Here is a 12,555-nt window from a genome sequence, read left to right on the forward strand (position 1 = left end):
TTTTTTACCAACAATTATATTATTATAAAAACATAATCAAATTTCTGAAATCTTAAATTCAAATTTACTTTATCATTATTTCTATTTGTCAAATTTATTTTTAAAAAATATGATGAGATTATTAAAATTTATTATTTTTGTCTATTAGTTAATTATTAATTTAATTTTTTTAGTCTAATTACTTTAATTTTATAATTAAATAATATATTTTATTTTATAATTTTAAATATTAATGGTTAATTGATGGTAAAAATAATAAATTTCTCTTTACTTTTTTAACTCTTCCAACTTACATATGCATGAGGATTAGTTTTTTCTATTCTACATGTCCGTGTTGATGAAGTTTGGAAATATAGTGGAGTTGGTCGCTTTCACATTGCATGTGGGGAAGACTTGGAGAGAGAATTGATGACAACTATGTGTTTTATAGTAGCCTTGTTAGACTAATATATTTACGGTACTCGTACCAATTTTTTCCAATATGTAATCCACGATGGAGATGGAAATGGAAATGAGCTTGTTCAATGAACCTATAAATCCGTAATCTTTCAAAACCTTTTGAAAATCGCATAGAATTGTTTTATCTTCGCTTGCTTCGATTCGTATATTAACTAAAAATTATGTATATAAAACTATTCCTGCATATATCTTTGTTAATTATGTTAGTAATAAAATGTAAATTAAAATAAAAAAATAAATTAAATTGTCTCGCTTTATATAATGACTAGCTTGACCTCCATATGGAATGAAGTGATGAGTCATTGCTTTCTTGTAAGTGAATCTTATTACAAGTTTATGACAACTTTTATTACTATTATAAAAAATAAAAAATGAAGAATTCAATTTGTATAGATTTTCATTCTCCCAATAACCAAATAAGAAAATGAAAAGGAGGTCCAAAAGCAGATAAAAGAGAAGGACTAGCAAAAAGGAAAAAGAAGGCACACTGGCACACAGTAATCACTAGTAGGATTCCACTCACCTACGCAATTCATCCAACTTGTGGCTGATGATTCATCAACAAATACCGGCAGATGTCTTGAGATAAATTGAAAACATAGGATGTTCAATATTCTTTTATATTTAAATTAATACTAACCAATTTCTTATTTTTTTATTAAAAGTATTAAAAAATGAATATAAATATTAATAAACGAGGTAAGCTCTAAAATTAGTGAGATATATATTGATGGAGCAAGAGAGTGAAGTGAAGAGAGTCCCTCGTCTTAGAGAATCAGAAGGATAAGCATGTTTTCCCAAAGAGAGATGCCATCAGCGTCATCAATGTTCTCCGCATATGCATCGATGGCAGCATCCATGATGCTGCTGCGATCAATGGCGAACGAGCTCATTCCGCAGCCAATTAGAGGCTACATCCTGAATGCCTTCCACTACTTAGTGAAGCCGAGATCCCAGTCGCTGACCCTGGTGATCGAGGAATCCAACGGCATAGCACGCAACCACGTGTACGATGCAGCCGAGGCCTACTTGTCCACCAGAGTGAGCCCCGACAACGAGAGGCTCAAAATCTGCAAGAGCCCCAAGGAGAAGAAGCTCACCATCCGCCTCGAAAAGGGGGAGAAGCTGCTGGATCTGTACGACGGCGTGTCCCTCCGCTGGAGGTTCATCTGCGCCGAGTCCGACAAGAATGCCCCCAGCGAGAACACCAGTATTAGTAGCAACGTATCGGTGAGGTCGGAGAAGCGCTACTTCGAGCTGAGTTTCCACAAGAAGCACAAGCAAATGGTGTTGGAGTCTTATCTGCCTTTCGTTCTCGAGAAGGCGAAGGAGATGAAGGACGACGAGAGGGTTCTGAAGATGCATACTCTCAACACTTCTTACTGTTACGGTGGTGTGAAGTGGGATTCCATCAATCTGGAGCACCCTTCCACTTTCGAGACGCTGGCTATGGACTCGGAGCAGAAGGAAGCCATCATGGAGGACCTCAACAGGTTCGTGAAGAGGAGGGAGTTTTACAAGAGAGTCGGGAGGGCGTGGAAGCGTGGCTACTTGCTCTATGGACCTCCGGGGACTGGAAAATCAAGCTTGATTGCTGCCATGGCTAATTACCTCAAGTTTGATATCTATGACTTGCAGCTTGCTAACATAGTCAGGGATTCCGATCTCAGAAAGCTGCTGCTGGCAACTGCCAATAGGTCCATTCTTGTAATCGAAGACATTGATTGCAGCGTCGATCTTCCCGAGCGTCGCCATGTCGATCATCACCATCATCATGGACGTAAACAAACCGATGTACAGGTCAGTAATCCTATCCAATCCTATGCATACTTGCATACCTATCATAACTATTCTGGATGGGGACATGCTTTCTTCACTGAGTCGCTGTTATCTTTCAAACATCTGGCCCCACTCATACATATCATCAATATTAGCTATTCAGTAAAGTATAATTTTTCTCTAGTTTGGAAATACTTCTAAAATTATCTTTAATGTTAAGTTCTCATATTTAAATTTTTAACATTTTAAAATGTTCTTAATATTAAGAATTTAAATAAAATAATTTAAATATTATGAATAATTTTAAAATTTATTTTAAACATTAAGAACAAAAATATTTTTTATTTTTAATTATTGAATTTCACTTCGAGTTCTGAGATTTTATATCCCACGCACCCAATCTAATAGTAATAATGAAAAAATAAGTATAGGATAATCATTATTTGGTCTTTTCAATACATCACTTCTATTTTTAAAATAAGAAATATTAGGGTGACCAATTTTTTTAATTTTTATATTTAAGTTAGCACTAACTTTTTTTTTCAGTTAAAGTGTTGTTATCTAACGTTCTCTTTTAGTAATGTCTACTTAAATAATATATACATTATATTAATCAAATTATTCGGTTGTTAAGCATAATATTACTTTTTAAATTTTTTATTTTGTTCAGAATAAAGATTACTTGAACCCGAACAGAATAATAATATAGTCGTCTATGTCATTTTCTGCTGAGTGAGTTGCATATCATGCATGCCATGATGTGTGTGCATTATATATATCTGGTCTAGAGAATCGTATTTTCACATTATGTTTAAAAGTTACGAAAAGAAGGGAAAGGCAGTAAAGAGAAAGGATTTATCAAACACATGTTTAACATACTAGCGATTTGCAAAATGCAAAGTAGCTTTCATTATATTGATTTAGAATGCAAAGTACCTTTGATTGCTTTTAGGTCACGATCTCATTTGTTTGGTATAGTGACTTATTTTATGCTGATGCATGATAGCAAAAGCGATAGGGGGTAGTAGGTTCTTGGCTTAAAATCGTTTGTTTTCGAAATCACAAACCCAATCACGTGGTTTCTGATTGAGGGATGCAAGATGCAATATTATTGCTCGTCCCTTGTGGTTTTAGAACTCGACACGTTCAATGCTTTACATTTTCTTTTAAGACCATGTTCTCATTTGAGACAAAACACTTTTTATATTTTTTCCCCCTTCCTTCTCCTATACCTAGCTACTCTTGCAAGTGGAAATATTATATTGCATTTAAAAGCAACCCTTAAATGGTAAGTGGGACACAGGACTAGATGATGCATATATATCACAATTGGTTGATACATTTGGTTTTGGTAGTAGTTTAATAGTTGTAAGTGTAAATAAATTTTAAAAAAAAAACGACAAAAAGTATTTACCGTGTCATCGTCCAGCAATGGGCGAACCCAAAAAAGCATGCTTTCACCATCGGTTCACGCATTTTGTTTGGACCGTTCATTGTTCTTGTCGTCTTGTTTTGTTGCTTTCTGTATTTTAAGCAGAGTATGAGCATATATAATGTTGTTCAAAGGTCGTTATTATAATTATTATTATAATGTTAGGGGATGGTACGTGGCAGGTCACCATAGGAATAGGACGATCCTCGTGTAAAGCTTCTATTCATTATGTTCCAGAAAATTTTGCTTTATTCCTTCTTGGTACAAGATTTTCTGCTGATCTCGTAATATTTTATATTGGTTTCCATGAGAAACCAACACGATTATTCAAAGATGAAGACAAGACTATTGTAGTGACAAGTGACAGACACATCACCATGAGATCTGATGTACATACATCTCTTAAAACATTATTAGCCAAAGATAGCATAAACCCAATCTCCTTTTCTTTTTCTTTTTTTTTTTTTCTTGTTAGTTCAAAGATTAAGTGGTCAACATTGGTTTTGGAATAATAAATAGCATGATTCATACCTCATCAAAGTTCAAACTTCTGACGGTCAGGATATAAATATAATTCATCAAAAACTGAAACCAATTTTTAAGATCGAAAAGATACTTTAAAATATTACTTAAAATTTTTTTATTTTATATTTTTATTAGAATAATAATAAATATACAATTATAGATATTACATAAATAAAATTACAGATGCTAAACTAAATATATAGTTAGTAGTCTTATTATAGGAAGATGAATGGTGGTGAGCAAAGTTATATGAATTGTAGAAAAAGCAAAACTATATATGATTGGTGAAAGAGTGAGATGATTATATGATTATATTGGTGCAGTTAACATTGTCCGGATTGCTGAACTTCATAGATGGGCTATGGTCAAGCTGCGGGGACGAGAGAATCATCATATTCACGACGAACCACAAGGAAAGGCTAGACCCTGCTCTTCTCAGACCCGGAAGAATGGACATGCACATTCACATGTCCTACTGCTCCTTCCAAGCCTTCAAGATCCTTGCCTCCAACTACCTGGACATCTCGTCCGACCACCACCACCTCTTTCCGGAGATCGAAGGGCTGATCGAGGACACTCAGATCACCCCTGCTCATGTGGCAGAGGAGCTGATGAAGAGCGAAGACGCCGACGTGGCCCTCCAAGGATTCGTGAAGCTCCTCAAGCGGAAGAAGATGGAAGGTGATGTTTGCGAGAACGATGATCCGGATAACAAAGCTGAACCGGCTACTAAGCAATCTAAGAAGCGCAAGGTTGCTTGCAAGCAAAAGAAAACTGTAGCTGCTGCTGGTACACAGAGAAGGACAAGAAGGCTTAGAAGAGGCTCTAGTTTGTAAATTGTTGTAATCAACTTGCTTGCTGCTGCTACTTATTGTATGTATTTATAAAATAAAATTTGCTGATCAATCATCTAGGATTATTAATTTTCTACTTTTTTTTTAGTTTATTTTCCATCTAAGAGAAGATGATGAAAAAGAGAGGCAGAGTTTGAGGTAAGTGGACATGTTTATGTATTGTATGGATGTAGTGATGACATTGATTCACGGGTTACATCTAATTCAAATAGAAAGCCTCCTCTGTATGTGTACACACATTGGTTTGTGGCTAAACTCTACGTATCTACTAATACTGCAGGAGCTACTTGGATTCGAATTCTCAAACTCGATCCATAGTTTTAATGATCTTTTCATGTCTAAAACTAGACTATTCAAGTTATAACTTGATTTTGACGGAACAATTATTATATTTATTTTTTAACAGTAGGCTATACTTATTATGATGATTAGTACCCATTTAAAGACTTAGGGTCAGTTTGGCTAAACTTTTTAAATAAGTTCTTTTGAAAAAGGAGTTTAAAATATAAGGACTTTTATTAATATTAACTTTTAAATAAGTTATTTTGAGTTTGGAAAGTTATTATAGAAGTCCTTATTTTAATGTTGTGCATTAAATAGGAGTGATAAAATAGCTTTTGAAAATAGGAGAAGTCACATTTTTTAACTTCTTCAGAAACTCTTAAATAACTTTTTGAAAAGTTAAAAGTTTATCTAAAAAATTGTACCAAACACATTAATATAACTTTCTATAAATCAAAAGTTGAAAAAAGTAACTTTTTAATATTTTCTAAACGGACCCTTAATGGTCAATTGGTCATGGCATCAATGGCTGGTCAACCCGATGTTTATATTAGATACCATCTATAATTTAATAAAAAAAATATAGTATTGTGATATAAATAAATAAGAAAGATATAAATATAAGATAGAAAAATATAAATATAAAACTTTTGTATTAATGTTCACTAATATAATTATTTTGATATAATAAAAGTAACTTATATATTACTAATATAAGTAGTATTGTATGTAAAGAGAGAGAAGAGTATAAAAGAGAGAGAGAAATATTGCTCCACAGAAAGAAAGATTATTATTGTTTGCTTGTGTTTTTTTCAGAGGCAATAGACCTCTATTTATACATGTATGGGGGAGTCTAATTTCAACATACATTTAAGATTATTCTTCCTTGAAAAAGTAAGCTCTACATAGGAATGGGCATCCACGTCCAATTCTTATCACAACACTCCCCCTTGGATGCCCATTTAGGATTATGCCTTATTAAAACCTTACTAAAGAAAAACTCAGTGGAAAAAAAACCTTAGTGAAGAAAAAAGAGTACAAAATCCTTTGTGATGGGAACTGCCTCATTAAAAACCTTGTCAAGAAAAACCCAATGGAAAAAAAACCTGACCAAGAGAAAAAGAGTACAGTCTCCCCCTCTTGTCGACATCATTTAATGTTTCGAAATCGGTGCATCCCAATTGCATGTACCAATCTTTTAAAGGAGGATTTTGGGAGTGATTTTATAAATAAATCTGCCAGATTGTCACTTGAGCGGATCTGTTGGACATCAATTGTCCCTTTATTTTGAAGATCATGAGTGAAGAAGAATTTGGGAGAAATATGTTTTTTCCTATCACCTTTGATGTATCCACCCTTAAGTTGAGCAATGTATGCTGTATTATCTTCAAACAGGACAGTTGGAGCTATCTTATGATCAATCAGTCCACATGATGACAGAATATATTGGATCAGACTCTTGAGCCAAAAACACTCGCGACTAGCTTCATGTATCGCAACTATTTCAGCATGATTAGAAAATGTTGCTGCAATCATCTGTTTCGTGGACCTCCATGATATAGCTGAACCACTATATGTGAACAGGTATCCTGTTTGAGATCTCCCTTTGTGTGAATCAGACAAGTATCCAGTATCTGCATAGCCAACTAATTGTGACTTAGATCCATAGGGATAAAACAATCCCATATCAACCGTTTCATGAAGATATCGAAAGATTTGCTTGATTCCACTCCAATGTCTTCTGGTTGGAGAGGAACTATACCTTATTAGTAAATTCACCGCGAATGATATGTCAGATCGCGTATTATTAGCAAGATACATTAGCACTCCAATGGCACTAAGATATGGTACTTCAGGACCAAGGATATCTTCATTCTCTTCTTTAGGACGAAATTGATCCTTTTTCACATCCAAAGATCTTACGATCATTGGAGTACTTAATGGATGTGACTTATCCATATAAAATCTCTTCAAGATCTTCTCTGTGTATATTGTTTGATGAATAAAGATTCCATTTTTTATATGCTCGATCTGCAGGCCGAGACAAAATTTAGTCCTTCCAAGATCTTTCATATCAAACTCTTCTTTTAGAGCTTTTATAATTTTTGGAATCTCTTCATGAGTCCCAATGATATTTAAATCATCAACGTACACAGCAATTATAATAAATCCAGATGCAGATTTCTTTATGAAAACACATGGACATATATCATCATTCTTGAATCCATTTTTAGCCAGATACTCAGTAAGATGATTATACCACATTCGTCCAGATTGTTTCAAACCATACAAAGATCTTTGCAATTTGACTAAGTATAACCCTTGCAAATATTCATTGGATGATTTAGATATCTTTAGTCCTTCAGGGGCTTTCATATAGATATCCTGATCTAATGAACCGTATAAATAGGCTGTTACCACATCCATTAAATGCATATGCAGTTTATGATATGCAGATAAACTGACCAAATAACGCAATGTTATCGCATCCACTACAGGGGAATACGTTTCTTCATAATCTATACCGGGCCTTTGTGAAAAATCTTGTGCCACAAGTCGGGCTTTGTAACGCACAACTTCATTTTTTTCATTTCGTTTTCTCACAAATACCCACCGGTATCCAACGGGTTTTACATCTTCTGGTGTACGGACTACAGGTCCAAAGACTTCACGTTTTGCAAGTGAGTCTAACTCAGCCTTCATGGCTTCTTACCATTTTGGCCAATTATTCCTTTGTCGACATTCTTCGACTAATCTTGGATCAAGATCCTTACTTTCATGCATGATATTTAATGCCACATTATATGCAAATATTTCATTGATAATTATCTTATTTCGGCCCCATTTCTCTCCTGTAAAGACATAATTTATCGAGATCTCGTCATTTTCACAATTTTCACGTACCTGAACATCTTCTGGCGTTAAAACTATATCAGAATTTTGGACAACTGCAGGTGTCTTTACTATGTCTTTTTCAACAGGAATAATATTTACCTCTTTTCTCTTTCCAGAATTTTTGTCTTTACAACCGACAGGCCTGCCACGCTTCTGGAGTGAATTTGCTTCAGTGACTACTTATCCTACTGGGATATCAATTCAATTTGGGGCATTTTCCGTTGGTATATAAGATTTGGTTATCCTCTTTGTATCGGAAAATGTATCAGGCAATTCATTTGCTATTCTTTGCAAATATATAATCTTTTGAACTTCTAGTTCATAATGTTGATAAATTTGAGTTATCAAAATGACAATCCGCAAACTGGGCTTTAAATACATCTCCAGTTTGTATTTCAGGATACCTCACTATAGAGGGAGAATCATATTCAACATATATCCCCAATTTTTTTTGGGGTCCCATTTTAGTGCGATTAGGTGGTGGAATGAGAACATATATCGCACACCCAAATATTCTTAAATGGAAAATATTTGGCTGCTGGCCAAAAGCTAATTGCATAGGAGAGAACTGATGGTAACTCGTTGGCCTCAAACGAATAAGGGATGCGGCATGTAAAATAGCATTCCCCCAAACCGAGGATGGGAGATTTGTTCTCATAAGCAAGGGTCTAGCAATTAATTGGAGACGTTTAATAAGTGATTCTGCTAACCCATTTTATGTGTGAACATAAGCTACTGGATGTTCAATACTTATTCCATTAGCTATACAATAAGCATCAAATTCTTGGGAAGTAAATTCACCAGCATTATCAAGACGAATTACTTTGATTGGATTTTCTGGAAATTGTGCTTTTAATCGAATAATTTAAGCCAGTAATCTCGCAAACGCCAGGTTGCGAGAAGACAATAAGCACACATGTGACCATCTCAAAGATGCATCTATTAGGACCATAAAATATCTAAAAGATCCACATGGTGGATGAATAGGTCCACATATATCAGCTTGAATCCTTTCTAGGAATTCAGGGGACTCAAATCCAATCTTTACTGGTAATGGCCTTAAAATTAACTTCCCGTGAGAACATGAAGCACAACAAAATTAACTAGATTTAAGAATCTTCTGATTCTTTAGTGAATGTCCATGAGAGCTTTCAATAATTCTCCTCATCATGGTTGTTTCCGAATGACCCAATCTATCATGCCAAGTTATGAATTCATTTGGGCTAGTAAACTTCTGGTTTACAGTGGCATGTGATTCAATTGCACTAATTTTGTTATAATATAACTCAGATGAAAGTGAGGGTAATTTTTCTAATATAACTTTCTTATTTGAATCATGAGTTGTGATACATAAATACTCATGATCTCCTTCATTTAGTGTCTCAACATGATATCCATTTCGGCGAATATCTTCAAAACTCAACAAGTTTCTTCGAGACTTGGTAGACAACAGTGCATTATTTATTATAAATTTTGTTCCTCCGGGAAACAAAATTATAGCTCTTCCGGAACCTTCAATTACATTGCCTGAGCCAATAATAGTATTAACACATTCTTCTTTTGGCACAAGATGGGTAAAATATATATCACTTTTGAGAATAGTGTGTGAACTTGCACTATCCGCAAGGCATACATCTTCATTATATATCCTTGCCATTTTCTTCAAAGACAAATAATAATAAAATGAGTAGTATGCACAGTTAAATTAAATACTTGATCAGAATTATTTTTTTAAGAAACACTGTACATAAAAATAATGTCATATACTAAAATTTTATTTTAAAACATGACATATTTAATGATTTCAAATTCATAAACATTAATATTTTATTATTTATATACATCATATTTAAAACTTAAATACATAGAAAATAAAACTTAACAATAAGTTCTTTAAATTATTTATTTACATGAATACTTAACAATCTCACATATTAAACTATTCCACATTGATCAAATGACCAATATTTCCTTTAGGATTCTCAAAGAAATCAGATACACCATAATGAGTGGTGGAATTTTCAGTATCATTTGAAACAAAATTCGACTCTTTTCCCTTATAATCTTTTTTCAAAGATGCCTGGTAAAGATCGACTAGGTGCCTTGGGGTACGGCAGATACGTGACCAATGGCCCTTTCCACCACAACGAAAATACTTATCCTCTATTGATTATTCTACCCGATATTTCTTTCTTTATCCCACTTCTGGTGAGATCCTCTCTTTTGAATATAATTCCTTTTCCTTCCATAATTTTTCTTGCTATCAGAACTTTGCCATTTACCTCTTCTGGGGTAATGATTTGCCGTATTTACTTCAGGAAATGGTGCGGCGCCAGCTGGACGCGCTTCATAATTCTTTAAAAGCAACTCATTATTGCGTTCAGCAACAAGAAGGCAAGAAATTAACTCTGAATATTTTTAAATCCCCTTTTTCTCGATACTGCTGCTGCAGGAGCACATTCGAGGCATGAAAAGTTGAAAAAGTTTTCTCCAACATATCATGATCAGTTATCTTTTCCCCACATAATTTCATTCGTGAGGTGATTCGAAACATTGCAGAATTTTATTCATTTATGGATTTAAAATCCTGCAAACGCAAGTGCGTCCATTCATATCGGGTTTGAGGAAGTATCACCATTTTTTTATGATTATATATTTCTTCAAGGTCTTTCCAAAGATTTGCAGGATCTTTTAATGTGAGATATTCATTTTTCAATCCTTTGTCAAAATGACGACGAAGAAAAATTATGGCTTTGGCTTTATCTTTCTGGGATGCATTATTTTCAGCCTTAATGGTATCTCCAAGATCCATTGAATCAAGATGAATTTCAGCATTTAGTATCCATGATAAATAATTGTTTCCAGATATATCAAGAGTATTGAATTCAAGATGGGAGAGTTTCGACATAATAAAAATTTGTTATCTGAGTCTTCCTTAAAAATTTTATCAGAGTCTCGTGCTGATAACGTGTTGTGAAATAAATAAATAAGGAAGATATAAATATAAGATAGAGAAATATAAATATAAAACTCTTGTATTAATGTTCACTAATATAATTATTTTGATATAATAAAAGTAACTTATATATTACTAATATAAGTAGTATTGTATGAATGGGACGCATTCACTCTTATAGGTGTGGGGGCAAGCGCCCCGACTATAATTTGGAATTTTATTGAGTATTATATAATAATAATATTTATTTACCCCCACTAAATTATTAAATTTGACGCCACAATAATTTTTCATTCAATTTTTGACACTTGGTAGTCAATTTGAGAACTTCATATTAGATGTTCATTATAATGATCAATTTTAAATTTAAATAAGATTGGTGTTCTTTCTTAGAAATCGACTCGAAAGAATATTATCTATCCATTTGTGTTTCTTCTTTTGAAATTAGCTTTAGTTTTTTTTCATAATAACTATACTAATTGAACGAATATTTTCAACTATGAATATCATCAAAGAGTTAATTATATGAAAGTTGAGTTTTAAATAATTGTTTAACGATATATACAAAAAAATACATTTTAATTATATTGTCAAGGTTTCAAAATACGAAATATAAAAAATTAAATTTTAAATTATGTGTTATTATTTAAATTACTATTTTAGTATTTTAATTTGTAATTAGATATTTTGAAACTTAATTATATTTTACAATAATAAAATATAATTATAACAACAATTATGCTACGTATATATAAAATAATCACTTGTACAAAATAAATCTTAAAATACAAATTTTGAAATACAAAATACATATTAAAAATAAATTAATATATGTATTTATACTCAAATTTATAGTAGATAATTTGATAGCTAATTTTTTTATGTAAACATAATATTTTTATTATAAAAATTATTATCATGTTATATATATTTCGCTCCCACTATCAAAATTTTCTGGATCCGTCAGTGATTGTATGTAAAGAGAGAGAAGAGTATAAAAGAGAGAGAAAAATATTGCTCCATAAAAGGAAAGATTATTATTGTTTGCTTGTATTTTTCTCAGAGGCAATAGACCTCTATTTATACATGTATGGGGAGTTTAATTTCAACATACATTTAAGATTATTCTTCCTTGAAAAAGTAAGCTCTACATAGGAATGGGCATCCACGTCCAATTCTTATCACAACATATAGAAAAATAATGCTAATTATGAACAATGTGAATAATGGATTTAAAAAAAAGGTAAAATTAGATTATTAATTAATTATTTAATTTTAAATTTTAAAATTTGAAAAATTAGGATTAGTATTTAAACTTATTCACACTACGTACGGTTATTTTTAATTTTACCGTAACTTTTTAAAACACACCG

General features: G+C 32.7%; 1 protein-coding gene across 1 annotated transcript; it reads left to right on the forward strand.

Annotated features, from left to right (window-relative positions):
• The first annotated feature begins 1,163 nt into the window (after window positions 1–1,163).
• LOC107487955 (AAA-ATPase At5g17760) lies at window positions 1,164–5,284 on the forward strand. The gene is made up of 2 exons (XM_016108647.3): window positions 1,164–2,259; window positions 4,519–5,284. The coding sequence occupies exons 1-2, from the start codon at window positions 1,249–1,251 to the stop codon at window positions 5,029–5,031; spliced, it is 1,524 nt and encodes a 507-aa protein (XP_015964133.1). The 5' UTR covers window positions 1,164–1,248; the 3' UTR covers window positions 5,032–5,284.
• The last annotated feature ends 7,271 nt before the right edge of the window (window positions 5,285–12,555 follow it).

Source organism: Arachis duranensis, chromosome 5, assembly GCF_000817695.3.
Source record: "Arachis duranensis cultivar V14167 chromosome 5, aradu.V14167.gnm2.J7QH, whole genome shotgun sequence".
Lineage (NCBI taxonomy): Eukaryota > Viridiplantae > Streptophyta > Magnoliopsida > Fabales > Fabaceae > Arachis > Arachis duranensis.